The following is a 15,451-nucleotide window of genomic DNA, read 5'->3' as shown; positions in this document are numbered from 1 at the left end:
AGTGTTACCTGGTAACCTGTCAATTTCAACCAAACAATTATATCATCCTTTTTAGCTAGTTTTGTACTTGTAGAATCGCCGGATTCTGGAAAGACTTGAGTCTTCATACGACGCAAAAAATATGGCTGAATTTTGTGTCTCAAGTCCTGAACATTTAGACAGTGTCAAAACACTAGTCACAACTAAATCACCACCTGGAAATTTTTAGGCACAATAAACTTAAGAGCAGCAAAGCTGAAGCTCAGGCACAAGATGAATATGTAACTTAAATACCATACAACAAAGTTTGATGATATATGCAGATTACAGAGGCATTAGCTCTCATTGGAGGCCTGCTAGCAGAAAAAGGATGTTCAAGCTTTTACCCATCCCTAGGCTGAAATACACATGAAAGCTAAATTAAAAGCATACAGATGCTAGCAAGATTCAAGGCACCATCATAGATTTACTTGTCAACATAGTCTGGAGCTTTTAGAAAGCATCTTGATGATGTCCTCAACCAAAAGTCACACCATTGCTAAGTATTATAAATGATATAGTGGTACTAGTTAATAATATAGAGAACTTACGTTTGTATCTAACATGCCTAAATAATGAAACTCATCTGAACTGCTAATTCAATTTCATCAAGACACATTTCCACTTCCTTGAGACCCCAAATTCCCAACGAGTTTGTATAACAAACAAGTAATTTTACCTCACTGGATTCTAAGACATCCTTGCCACTCTAAATAAATCATGCATTTAGACAAAACATGAAGATTCCCAGACTTCAATTCGTACATGAACCAATCATCAAATGAAGTCCTCAAACCCTTCGTGGGCATTTCCCCCGAGACCAACATGAAAAATCTTTTTCAAGCAGTTGAAGCTGTATGTTATCAAAAAGGTCTGCAGTTCTCAGCATATATACTTCTTTTCCAATACATCAGGTTATCTTCCAAAGCAAAGAAAAAGAAAGTCAAGCTTATGTTTACTTTTGAATTGTGGCACTTCAACCATTGGTATATAAGAAATTTAATTCTACCATGTAGGTTATGTGCTTCCCAAGCTTTCAAAGATGTCTCAAATTTTTGCCATAGAACGAAAGGAAATAAATGAAGACAAATAATCTATCAATAAGATGAAGGAAAACAAACAATGAAATCTAGAGTAGAATCTGTTCAAGGGCATGCAGTGTAAAAAAAACGGGAACACTTGTAAGAGCATGACTCAGTCTCAGTTTTGAATCACCTCACTAAAAAAGGCAGTCCGAAGCTCTAAAAGAAATTGGTGGCAAGTGTGTTCCATTTGAGTTTAACCCACGTGTTGTGACATTTTCACAAATCGCCCCATTGCAAATGGGGACCCCCTCTTTCTTGCTTTCTGCGTTGGTTAGTTTAGGGTTTTGGCAGCATAGTGGGCAATTTTGAGTTCCCGTGCCTGAGTCTCGGAATTTTGATCATGCCTAATTGTCATTAGGGTTTTGAAGTTATAGGATCAAGTGCGTAAAAGATGAGATTTTAAATGATCCTCTTTTTGTCTAAGTGTAGACCTTTTGAACATAAATGTGTCTTTCAATGTCCTCGTCCGTGATTTTTAAGTGCCTAGGTGATTTAGAACCTTTAGGAGTTGTTTTCTTGCTCCTAGGAAGTTATTCAAGTTGATTTTGCACTTTATCTTGATAGATTTCCTTTTGTTTCGCTCGAATTTTAGTAAATTTGCCTAAGTCTCTATGCATTTTATTGAAAATTCTAAGTGTCCAAATGATTTGAGTGGTTAAATTGTTAAATTCCTGATGAAAATCCATATTCTAAGAGTCAAAATGTTAAAACTCTTGATGGGACGTGCTTTTCCCCCCACATCTCCGATGACCCATGATTTTCCCCCACTCAAAATCCCGATGGGACGTGAATTTCCACTGGATTCCTGATGGACCTCTTTTTTCCCCTACTCATTATCCAGACATGGGGCAATTTTCGACCAGAGAGGTAAAATTTGACTAAGTGTTGGGAAATCCTCCTGATGACCCACGTTTTTCCACCAGAACTGCGGATGAATTTGATGATGACTAAAATGATGATTCCTGGTGCTAATCGATTTTCCAGCAGACCTTTTATGACACAATTTCAAGGATTTTAATGCGGATAGTGATTCCAAACATGAGGCGAATTTCCACCAATGATGACTTTGATGATTTTTGAACCGGAAAATTATCCTGACAGAAGTCGATTTTCCCCAAAGTGATTTTTTGAGCTGAATGGGGAATTTAAGTTGGAATTTTTCATTCCAGACAAGGGTCGATTTTCCCTTGAAGGCATTTTTGTGCAAATTGATGGAAATTTTATTGGGATTTTTATCCCAATAGGGGTCGATTTTCCCCCAAATGACATTTTGATGACTTTAATGAATTTTCCATTGGGATTTTTTTATCCCAATATGGGGCGATTTTCCCCTGGAGGTCAATTTTGATCCAAATTTTAAATTTTTTTAAATAAATGACCCCAAATTTAATTATTTTGTGATCATTAACGATTATTTTAAAAACAAAAATAATTAATAAATGATTTGGAATAAACATTAAATGATTTTTAACTTCTAGAAGCAAATCGATTTTCTCCAAGCAAGTATAAAGAGCAAAGTTTTATCCCACATTGCTTGTGTGGTGAAAAATCAAGGTGAAAACTAGTTTAAAAAAGGGAGGCCAGCAATATTTTATTATTATATTTGCCAACTGTAAGTACTCAATTGCTGATTTGGGCGAATTTCTCCAACTGGGCGAATTTGGTGAAGTGTCAACTTGACACCTTTGAGGCTGAAGTTGATATTTGATGATTATTTTCTGCATTTCCAGCCCCAGGCGATATTTTTAGAGGCCCATTTGAGTGTGTTAGGAGTGCTACATTGCTGCCTTAGGGGATTTTCTTGTGTGGCGCCATTATTGGAGAAAGGGCGATTTTGTTTGGAGGGGTTTATTCCCTCCATTTTTGGTGTATTTCTTCCATCTTTGGTGGCGCCATTGCTGAGGGTTGCTGTGATTGTCTTCAGACCTGTATATTTTCTCCATTGCTAAAGTTTTTTTACCTCCATTGTTGGCTGGGAGTTCAATTTTCAGACTACATCTTCATTACCAGCTCATTTCTACCTTAGGCGATTTCCTCTAAGGGCTGTTTGGAGGAGTTTTTAGCACATTTTCAGAGCTTTTTATTGCTGTCGCAGGTCTGGGATGCCATTGTTGCAGGCTGTCCTCAGAAAACTTTCATTTCCAGCCACTCCCCAACTTTGGCGATTTCACTTGGGGGACATTTTTGCATCATTTTGTGGCCATTTTCTGAGTTTGCCACCATTGTTAGAGGTGCTGGTAAATCTGAAACACACATTTTCAGACTTGTCTTCAGACTGAAAATTCATTTCCAGCCCTATATTTGTGTTTAGATTTACCCATTTTTGCCTTGGGAAAATTGTTTTTATTCCACATTTGCATTTCACGCGACTGCAACATGTTTTTAGTGACTAATTCTTAGTGTTGCAGGTTGTCTTCAGACTTACTGGCAGCCATTGTTGATCTTGGGAAGGTATCCTCAAACAATTTTTGAGTGAAAATTCTACTTTTCACACCTTTCCTAGTTCATTTCCCAATCCGGCACACTCCTTTGCACTATAATTTTGATGAAATTTCTAAGTATAAGGAGGTGTCTTCAGACTTTGTTAAGTCCGAAAATTTATGATTGTGATGAATATCATGAGGGTTTCATACCCTACCCTTGTCATATTTACATTCTATTTTCGGAATTCGTTGAGAATGTGTATAAAGTTCTTGATTTCCATCCCTAAAATTGTCTAAATCATTAAGAAATCAGAACTTATTCAATTCTAAAATTAGTTATCAGGAAAATTTTCCGAAGTTTCTAACTTCCAACTTTGTATAGGTGCAATGTCGAAGTCCGGGATTAACATTCGGAAGGAACAACAAAAGATAGTTGAGACGGGATTCTATCTAGAATCCAAGATGTCATCCAGATAGAAGGAGATTACAAACACGAATATGCATTTCCTGAACATGGACCAGATGCGTTAGCAGATGTTCGAAATTGGAAATTAGATTCCTTCCCCTACTTATGCAAACATTATGAAGAGCAGTAGTTATCAGGCCGCCGGATTTCCACAGCCCATATAGTGCAGCGAGCTAGTCCTGGAGTGTGCGCAATGTTATGATCCTCGCTCCCGAATGATCAAGACTCCTAAGGGTGTTATCATTGCTTTCTTGGTTGAGGATGCGATTGTTGAGGTGTTTGGAATTCCACATGGAGCAGACATGAAAGATAGGACAAACGATGAATATGAAGAAAAATACAAGAAGAGGATGGATGCATGTAAAACCATAGTAAACAAGGAATGGATGACTGAACCTAGGGCTCATCATTCCAAAGCTCCCAAGACACTGTTGTGCACAAATTTGAAAGAGGAATATAACGACTTGGTAATCATGCTTAATCGAGTGATGGGAATGTCACAAGGTGCATTATATCATGGATGGATGTTCTATTTTATCCAAGATTGTCTAAAGGGAAAATTGATCAATTGGTCAAAAATCATAAGTGACAATCTGGATTTTCAGTTGAAGAATGTGGAGAGATCTAAATCATTTGTCATGACTTACTACCTCGTGTATATACTTGCACGATTTGTTACTTATAAAAGGTTGATATGCAGAGGTGAAGTCGGGAATGGACAAGGGCAGTACAGAAGTTATGAATGCTATCCACAGCTGAACATGTATCAAATTAAAGATTATAAGAAAATGAATGATGCATTCACCATGTATATCACTCGAATGTTGCAGGGCGGAATACATAAGAGTTCGTCCAAGGAGACAACAGAGTTGATTGAGCAATATGGATCGTGGTATATCCAGTTTCCCACTTTCACATACCTAAGGATTCATGGATTTCAATCTGAACCTTACAGGCTTCCTAGGTATCCTACAGACAGAATGATATTACTTGAGGTGGTGAGACAGCTTCTGGAGTTTGATTCTATCCAGAAGGGCAAACACAGAATGGAGATAACATTTCCTATTTCGATAGGGAAGGCATTGTAGGTTTGTCATTCCACCACTGCAGCTAACACAGTTATTGAAAAACTTGCATTTTATCGCCTTGCGACATACAAGAAAAGAGAAAGATTTGATCTGCATAAGAAAGTTGGAAGGATCAAGGGGGATAAGTTCATACACAAGGTGGACATAGAAGATTATTGGGCCAACCTAATGGACGAGCAAGCAGTAAAAAGAAGAATGTGGTATAGAATGTCTATGGATTTCATGAGGAAGTGTGGACTTTTCCTCATTCTTGATCAAATATTGGATGACAAGGATCATACACATCCACAATATGAGAATGAAATGAAGAAGGCGATTCTATTGCCTAATTGGTCAAAACAAGAAGTGACAGATTTGAGTGTATTAATGGGAGAAGTCTTGAGTTTCTCCCAAGGATGGGTAGACAATCAGATGAACAAGTTAGTTGATATGAGTGTTATCTTCACATATGAAAAGATGAAATAGGAGGAATCCTCTTCCGAAGATGATCAAAGGACTATCAACGACATAAGGATTCATGAGGATGAGGAAAGTCAAGCCTCCAAGCGAAGGAAGAACACACTAGGAGAAGTCAAGGCTAGAGGAAAGAAGATTGAGGAGGTTAAGAAGAAGAACCAAAAGTTTATCATTCCTTCACCTTCCCTCGGTGTCTCATCAATCAAGGAAATTGAAGTGCCAGAACAGAACAAAGAGATTGAACAATGTTCCAACACAATGATATTACCAGAGAATGTTCAGAACTTATATGCCACAACTACACCTGCTCCACCTAATGAAGATGATGATCAGCTGAGATCTCCTACTATCCTTTTGGAGGTTAGTTTGGGGAAGAATGTATATGATTTGACCAAGGATAATCTTGATGATGATGATGATGATGATGATGATGATGATGATGATGTTATCTCAACACTGAGAGAGCTTGATCAAGAGATGTGTCTTGATGATGGTATTGAGATGGCTGCTATTCCTTATTGGTCGATGAAGAGTATGGAGAAAAGTAAGAAGATGGTAGAGGCACAACCAATTGACGACATTGATGACTACTTAGCCAGGAGTAACAAGGAAAAAGAACCAAAGAAGGCTAAGATTTTATCACATATAGCTAGAGGTGAGACAGGAATGCAAATTGCACAGGTAGTTGTTCCTATTGGAGATGTGACGAAGGATGTTGCTACTCCCATGGATTTCTAGATTACTTCAGTTGCCCTTGGTCGTACTACAAAGGAATAGGAATTCCAAGAAATTGGTGATACCCTCAAGGCAATCAGTGTGAGATTGGACAAGGAGATAGCGAAGAAAGAGGAATATAAGGAAGAAAATATCAGACTTAGAGAGTATATTGCAGGGATAAGGCGTGAGAATCCCACCTTATTTCCCCTATTACAATTGATCATGGGCTACATACAGATTATGAGGCAGCGAGAGATACACTCTCGGAATTGGATAAATGGATTGAAGATATGAAGAGACAAGCGAATGATTTCCTTACTCACTTTGTCCACACTTTTGACAAGACAATAGCACTTATATTCAGGATAGAGTATTTGGAGGGAGTTTGGGAGGAAATTCCGACCTATTCAGGAGAAAACCATTCCACGCCTCAAAGTTTTGAAGAGAATTCCTATGTCCACATTGATCAAGGAGAATATTGTCCATAATGGAGATAGATATGATTTCCAGGGCTGGTATTATTCATTGGCCATGAAGAAATCAACTTATGAGCACGCACAAAGGAATTGTGCAGAGATGGAGGGATCAATTCATGAGATCCAGTCGAAAATCCTTGCCTCAATTGAGGAATTATTGGGAGTTGATGTCAGTGAAGCCAATGGTTTACACTTAGTGGAATTAAGAGACAAGATGTACTTCAATCAATTGGACTCTTTGAAGAAGAGTCAAATGGATGATTTAGTTTCTTTATTGATTCATGTCCACAATTCACAGAAGCTCATGCCAGATTGGGAGAACACCTTGAATGCTTGCTCGGATGCATTGGACGTGATTGATTTGCAACAGAATACCTTACCCAGCATTTCCATGGAAGAATTAGATTTTGTATTAGATAGATTCTTGGATTATGTTGTGAGAGAAAGAAATGCAGGACAAAATCTTCTAGAAGATTCCCTATTTGATGAATAGGTGTCTTTCTATTGGGCCATATGTTGGTGGCTCCATTTTTATGTAAACCCTAATTAGAGCAACTTTAGGGTTGTGTTGGCATGATCTTGGCCCTTGATTTTGATTTAATCTTGGCCATCCATTTTGTTTGAGACTCTATATAAATCATTGTTCGAATTGATGGTGATTTTTGTTTAAGTGTTGTCTTGCATTCAAGGTTCTCAATTCCTCCAAGTTAGATTAGAATTTTAGATTAGGATTTGCTTTCAAGTTTGTTAGATTGAATGAAAGAATTTGTTGAATGTATTTGTGTGGAATCCATTTATCCATACCACTAGCCTCTTGTTGATTGTAAGTGTGCCTTGCGTGGTCAACTGGAAGTTTATGCAAGCTTAACTTCAATTATTATACGTCCATTGTTATGCACTAACCTGAATGGTATCAATGTTCGATGGTAGTAATTTGAAAATCTACAACATACACCTTAGATGATTGCACTAAGCTTGTGTCAAGTTGTCTGACTTGATGGTAAGACCTTGCCTAGTTTGATTCCACTGAATTTGTTCATCATTTCTTGCATTCTAGGCTTTAGAATAGAATTCCTGAACCCTATTCCCTTTTCCCTGTTTCTTTTAGAAAGTCTTGTTAGAATTAGGTCAAGAGCTTCATTGTCAAATCCTAAGTTATCAGCACACCTATTCCATATTCATGATAAGCGAAGTTGATTTGAACAATTGTGTAAGTCCCCAAGTGAAAACAGCAATTCACATCAACCATTGAGTTACCCACTTGTCAAGACCTGACTGTAGAAACCTTGGAATCATTTTAGTTGATCTTACCCTTAGCATCTGAGGTGATTTTGTTCAAGAGAGGGTAAAGTACTTGTGTGGGGGAAAAAGCAAGACTAGGTTATCATGCCCTAATCCTACCTCTTGTCACACACTACGGAATACGAAAGAGCCTAGAGGTATCGCACAATTGGCTACTTCTTTTTGTGAAAGAGAGAGCCACGGGCTACCTATTAGGGTTTCTATTCCTTTGTTGTAATTGAAAGGTAAGATTATGCAAGTTCAATTCCTAACCCTAAAATGCAAGTATGAGCTAACAACAAGATTACAGAATTGAACTTAAACAATGGAAAGCTGTAAATACAAGGATGAAATAAGAATGCAGATGTGTACCCGGAGTCAAAATCGGACTGAAAATGTGCGGGACGGGGGCGCGGGCGCCACTGTCCTAAAAACTGCACCGGAAACTGTCGTTCTGCACTCTGAAACACTGTCGGGAAGCTGTCTGAAAGCTGTCTGTCCGGAGGACCAGGGCGCCCAGCGCCTCTGTCCCAGGGACCAGGGCGCCCAGCACCCCTGTCCTGGCAGGACCAGGGCGCCCAGCGTCCCTGTCCCAGTCTTCTGCTCTGCAATTTGATACAGAGTGTTGTCTCGACCTGTTCTCTCCGGATCTGTATCCTGCGGCGTCGTCCGAGTCCCGAAACCTGCACTTATATCTGAAAAAGGGGGTATGGGCGGCTATATAGGGTTTTGCCTTAGTCAAACCCCCGCTTCGGTGATTTCCACCTCCACGAATAGCCAAGTTGTTTTGTAAAATGTATTGTGTGTGCAGACCTAGTGTGTGTGCAAGGTCCTAAAATGCAAGAAAGCAAACTAGAGCAACCTAGAAAGTAAACCCTAATTGCTTGTAAATGATAATGTAAATGCTCTAAATCAAGATGCAAAGTGATCTAAAGCATGAGTGAAGGATATATTGAAGCTTTATGCAAAGACATGAAAACAACATGAAATCATACCCAACCCTCAAGGGAGAGGTACAAGCCAATCTTCAGTCGGTAATCTCCTATTGTTCTTCAATGTCTTCCAAGCCCTAAATGGACGAATGGAATTGATAAATGCTTGATAGAGGGATGTTGTAAGATGTTGAAGTCTTCAAAGATCTGCTCTTTCGCTGCATATGAGGTTCCTGGAAACAAAAATCCGATCCTTTCAAATGAAGAAAGAGAGCTCTTATGTATGAAACCCTAGGTCGCAATTTCGTCTTTTGGCCGACCTAGAGATTGAATATCCCGCCAATTTCTTGGGGTTAAGCTTTATTTTATGATTGGATCGCGCTCCTAAAATTTCGGGAAAAATGTCCGGGACCGTGTGCACTCCGGGCGCCACGGTCCCAACAACTTTTCACCAAATTTTCAGGGCCGTCAGATATGATGATTTTAGAGAGAATCCCGAAGTTACAGGTGATTTCGAGATGTTTTGACCCCCGAAATCAAGCCCCCAAGCTCAGAATAGGGCCTAATTAGGGTTTTTGATTAAGTGATGTATTGGAGGAATAAAATGAAAGGGGCACGCTTTAATGAAAGGGCCCGACTTTGTGATGTGGAAGATGATGAAATAGAACCTTTAGACCTAATTAATTTGATTAATTAAGCGCTAAAGGGGAAATGCAATGCAAAATGCAACTGCGCCAAGGCGGGTGCTAAACTAGGTGTTAAATTGTACTGCTTTAGCAAGTGCGTACAATTTATGACGTTACAGTACTTTGGTATTTTATTATGATGCTTGCATGTGCATAAAGCAAACATCAACACCACATTCACAAATTTTAAAAATGTTGTCCAAGCTCATCACATACCATTTTGAAGGTATGGTCTATAACCTCAACCAAAATATACCAAGAAAAAACAAAATCTAAATTGAGAATCTAGAAGACCCAAGGTTAAAAGGTTTTATAAGAACCATTATGGAGACTAGTAACATTGCTTGGAGTTTATGGAGGAACCAATCAACCATGAGCAAAACTTACCTAAAATCAAATTCTAACAAGAAAGACATGCACATATGTTATAATAAAAAATAAACTATTTAATCAAGTATTTAAATTTAATTATAAAGTGTATTAATCTACTTGTTAATTTGATTTTTCAAAAAGACAACAGTAATAAACCAATTTCAGATTAAATAAAGTAAATAAATTATAAAATACGTGAGCAAAGTTTACGGACTCTGCGAGTACTTGCCAAAACTGTCCAAACTCTCCAAGTTTTAGGTCAGGACTCCCGAATTTTAGAGAAAGACTCTCAGGTCTGCATGGGGCGTGGCAGGGAGGATAAAAATATTAAAAAACTCATTCTTTTTTCACTTTTTTTTTTGCTCTGACTTGTTAATACAGGTCTGAAGAGGGAAATAGGAAGGGAAGGGGAGGAGAAGATGATCATTTGAGATCAAAGAAGACACAAGCAAGTAAATCAGAAAAAAAATTGAAAAACTAGGGTAAATGCTAGCAAAAAAAATAAAATAAAAATTCCGTTCATAACCTATTTCCTAGCATTTTTTAGCTTATTTTTGGATTCTTTTTTTTTGAAATGAATGCTTATCATTTTTTTTGCTGATCTTTTGCAAAACCCAACTGATTATTTTTTCCATGTTAAAACAGCAATGTTCAAGGTTGGAACAAGGCCAAATAGAAAAGACCCTGCATGAAAGCATGGGATACCAGTAGAAGAAAAGGGCCAAGTCACTTTAACTGAATGCAGTCATCCGATGATGGGTGGAATTAATAGACTAAAATACCTGGTCAAAATGTGAAGATATGCCCTAAAACAACCCCGTAGACTGTTAGAGAGATAAAAGCCCTTCTTGGTGAGTATGAATTGTAAAAAACAGAAAAGCAAAAGTCAAAGGAAGCACTAGCAACAGTGATGAATCAAAATGTATCTAGTTCTACACCATCAGATTCCTTTGTGGCCTTGGCCCAAGCATTCGTCATCCAATTTCATCTATTTGTGAGAATCCTGAGGGTTCTTTTTCTATTGCTAGCCAGATTCCTTCATCATCACCCAATTTTTGTGTTCCACACAATGTTCCAGGAGCACAACCTTCACTTGAAGGTACTGGTTGGAATAAAGAAAAGCACTATTACAACCTAAAAAGAATTTCCAATGCAACCTAAAAAAAATTTCCAATGCCATTACAAAAACACTAAAATCCAAAAAAAAATACTACAAAATTAATCTATAAGAAAATAATGACAAGTGAAGATGCTTTCAAAGAAAACAAAAAGTTGTAAATTTAACAACTCTTCCTTTGTGATGAGGACAAGGCCTTCTGAGACTGGTGGAATTATTATTTACCTATATATTGCGATGTATCATAAGTCTAAATCTTAGTCAGTTGTTGTTTCTAAGCTGCCAGGTTCCAACACAAAATCTGTAACTGACCATGGAAGCTATCAAAGATGTTGCAAGACAAAGATTGAGCAAACAAACAGAACTAAAACTAAGCCATGTCTTTTATTCTTTATTGTTAATGATTATTATATGGTAGGTTTATACTCGATGTAAATGAGTAGTTATAATCTGTTAATTGGTCAAGCATGCATCATGGCGTCGCAGATTCATTGTGTCAAACAAGGCCTTACAGAATATGAAGGTTACCTTACAAATTGGGCCAATGTATATTTCAAAGCTTCAACTTATAATTAATGGAAATCGAGGTGAAAATGCTATTGGATTTCCAAAAGATAATCAAGGTTGGCTACCATTACACTGTAGGTTATCATATGTACTGTAAGCATTATATTCCACTTACCTCTGCAACTTTGGATCCTATCCATTTTTGTCTTTGAGATGCTTTCTTATCATTTGATCGCAAAATAGGCTCCTCATATTTTCCCTTAAAACTAGTTGAAGGCCCACAAAAATAGAAAGTCAAAAACCATCACATAAAATGTCAATACAATTTATTCACAAACCTGCCTACAACATTGGCAATGACAACTTACTCTCTTTTGTCTCCAAGAAGTCCTGGAACACAGAAGTCAAATAAAGCCCACATTTCCTGCCATTGAAATAACAAGTTAGTGATTAAACCCTTCGAGAGCATATCTATCAAAAGCAATTGCAAGAACTGACACTAAATGTTTGACAATGTCAAGAGACTACCAACTTAGATAATTAGGACTATTGTCCTTCAATTAGCCTACCACACAAATCACACTAAGTCAGATCAAAGAAATAAAACAACAATTGAATTACCCTTTACCCTTAGGTTATTTTGAATTGGTGTACCACTAATAATAATGCGATGTTTACTTGGTATCTCTCGAAGGCTTTTGGCACGCTGTGTACTAGGGTTTTTTATGATGTGACCCTGTCAAATCAAATACATAAATATGTCAAGGCCTTATCAAATATTATAACCAACATCTTCCATACTGCTTTACATAAAACATTTCAAACTACCAAAAAAATTAGCATTAAAAATATTCCATGCGAATCTAGAGGCAAACCAGAAACAATATCACACGTACAATAAACAACTGAAATCAATAACGAAACATAACAGGAAATAACATTACTTTTCTCAACAATTGTAAGACAATATGCATGAACATTTCCTTTTACTTTGCCTTGCAGCGTAAGCAATGTGTCATATTTGCAAAATTAAAGGTATTAGTCACAAAAGCATTGTACACAGATACTACTAACCTCATCCAATATGACATAATCCCATGTAAAATTATCTTCACTAGCATCCTCAAATCCATCATTGCCTTCATACTCGCCTCTTATTGCTTTCCGATTATTCCTCACAATATCATATGTTGTTAGGAGAATGCCTCCAGCCTGCAATTCAACAATAACTTTTTCACTTTTTTCTTAAAAAGAAGCTCTACTTAAATTACTAAAAAAATCAATAAGAAAAAAGAGTATCTACCAGAAAAACAAGAATGACAATTTAATCTCCTATACATCATAATGAATCAGTCCTTGCAGATGAAAATCCAGGACCATGCTTGTGTAACCCAGTCAATTACATGGTTTCTGCTTGTTAGGTAGTTTCTGCCCTTGCAAACAAATATCACTTCTCAAACTAAGCTTGCTAAAGCAGAGACGCAGTTTCGTATTTTGTGTGGCTACTACTTCTGTGTCCTTCACCTTTACTCCTCCTTAGATGAGGTTGTGCCTTTCCATTTTGTGTTTTCACTATTCTGTATATCAACTTCACCTCCACAGAAGGAGACTGGGGAACAAAAGTGGACATAATCTTAACACAACTTTCCTTATGACAAAGAATTAAAACTGGTAATTATTTTTGCAATTGCAATCCAATCAATCACATTTCTATTTATTGGATAACTTTTGCACTTGCAAACATATGCTGCTTCTCAAATCAATCTTGCTAAGTGAAGGTTGCTTCTTGTTTTGTACGGCTTCCACTTCAGTCTACTCCATCTTCATTTCTTCTTGATGAGTTTAGAGCATTCGATTTTGTTGTGGTTGTCACTATTGCATCCTTCATCTTTCTCTTAAGCATAAAGAGGAAGCCAAAGTTTGCAAAAGCTTTACACCCCTTTCCTCAAGATTAAGAGGGGGATCAATCGACATATTTGTTGGTTAAATTTTTCACTTAGTAAAAACATCTTCTTGCATTAGTCTTGCTAAAGCAATCATCGGAGCTTGTTATTTTGAGTAGCTACCACTATAGTCTGTTAGAGCATAATGTTCATTAGGTGGTTACACTTCAAATTAATGGTCCTAAATAACATTAAAATAGGCTCTATTTGATATAAGATTTAGCCTTACGAATAAATATGGCTTGGCCATAATATAGGAGAGTGATTATTAATTAATTTGTTAGTAAGTATCACATACTATTTGGTAGAAGGTTGCAAACACCCCTATGTGTGGAAGAATTGCATCCACCGCCTATATAGTTAAAGGAGCCCTATGTGGAAATTGTGTGATATATCAATTATGATATGTTTGTGTAAATAATCACTGCATTCACAGATTGGCATAACTGCAAGAGGTATTTGTGAAACATTTGTGGGAAGGAGAAAGCACACTGTGTAAAGCAAAGTTTCTTGTGCTTGTAGTTGTACAGATTTGATGTGAGTTCCCTAACAATCAAATGATGCTTTGTGTGATTACCATATGGTTTTCTCCATGGTAAATACTATGTACTATGTCACTTTCTTCTACAATTATTTGTGCAAGTTCATATTCATTGCAATATTAACATTTCTCGTCAAATGATTGTCATGACTTAAACCTTGTGTTCCTAATTTTGCATTGTGAATGATTTGCATCCATGGAATGACATATGTGCAAAGGGTAATTGTGAAGCATTTTGGGGAAGAAAGAGAGGGAGAAGATTGTGAGAAACCAAGTTTCTTGTGTTTATAATTTTGCGAACTTGACATAAGTTTTCTCACTATTGAATGGTGTTTTGTGGAGTTTTTAACCATAAGATTTTCCCCACATTAAATATTGTCTACCATGTCAATTATTCTTCCACAGTTATTTCTGCAAATATATTCACATAACATTATTTATGTTACTAGTAAAACAATTGCCATGGGTTAAACCTAAAGATCCTCATATTGTAGCATGGTACCATAGCCTGTTTAGGTTGTGCTACGCTTTTTCGTACAGATAAAGGGGAAGCATTGAGTTGCAGGAAAGGGCAGTTACATGTATTTTTACTACCCTTTTAAATTTTTCCATAAAATGAGTTTAATTAAACATAAAAAAGTTATATAATTGTTAGCCATCGGTTAGAGTTGAGACATTGCAATCTCTATTGTAAATGTTGCCATGCTTGGGCAAATGAACGAGTGTTTTAGAAAATTGTTTCCTAGATTATGGATTCAACTATGGTGTCCAAATGATATGTTTGACATAATGCCTATTATAAATTGTGTGGGTTATATTCTTGTCTCTTGCATTTGGATTCTATAGCCTCTTGGATGCAAACTGTTGGTGTCTGTTTTATCATCTACCAAACATTAGGATAGGATACCCGAAGGTATTCTATCCTCTCTTGAAAAATCACTACTGATTCCAAGGTCTATATGTGCGAACAAGCGACTTTAGGGGAATAGCTTCTTGGGTAGTGTATGCTGAAATTTTCAAGGGGGTCTTACGTTTGACAAGTATTTTGAACTGCTGGACTTAGATGGATTTAGCAATTTAGGCTCTTCTGTTTTTTGGGATTTTTTGGGATTTAGAGTTTCAAAAGAAAGGGAAAAAGAGATAGGGTTCAAGAAGGCTAATCTAATCCTACGAATTCGGGAGACGGTATCAACTGGGTGCTCTCGAGGAACCAAACCTTGCTTCGCCACACAAGGTTGGTGCAATCTTCAATGGGTCCTGCTTATGATCGAGATGTTGGGATGCACAGGGGATGGGCTCAGACTAACTTTACACGGCAAGATGGAAATCATCCATTTACCAAA

The 15,451-nt window shown here is 37.3% G+C and overlaps 1 protein-coding gene across 1 annotated transcript in view; it reads right to left on the bottom strand.

The window, feature by feature from the left end:
* The window catches only part of LOC131049114 (SNF2 domain-containing protein ENL1), an 84,560-nt gene that overhangs the window by 27,313 nt on the left and 41,796 nt on the right, over positions 1 to 15,451 (bottom strand). The window contains exons 5-9 of the mRNA XM_057983141.2: positions 12,699 to 12,836; positions 12,253 to 12,360; positions 11,993 to 12,048; positions 11,800 to 11,890; positions 9 to 146 (exon numbers count right to left, since the gene is read on the bottom strand). Coding sequence (XP_057839124.2) covers positions 9 to 146; positions 11,800 to 11,890; positions 11,993 to 12,048; positions 12,253 to 12,360; positions 12,699 to 12,836 — 531 coding nt within the window. The remainder of the gene's footprint in view (positions 1 to 8; positions 147 to 11,799; positions 11,891 to 11,992; positions 12,049 to 12,252; positions 12,361 to 12,698; positions 12,837 to 15,451) is intronic.

This window comes from Cryptomeria japonica, chromosome 7 (genome assembly GCF_030272615.1).
Source record: "Cryptomeria japonica chromosome 7, Sugi_1.0, whole genome shotgun sequence".
In the NCBI taxonomy this organism is placed as follows: Eukaryota; Viridiplantae; Streptophyta; class Pinopsida; order Cupressales; family Cupressaceae; genus Cryptomeria; species Cryptomeria japonica.
The sequence above is the reverse complement of the archived record's forward strand: the minus strand, read 5'-3'. Positions and strand labels throughout refer to the sequence as shown.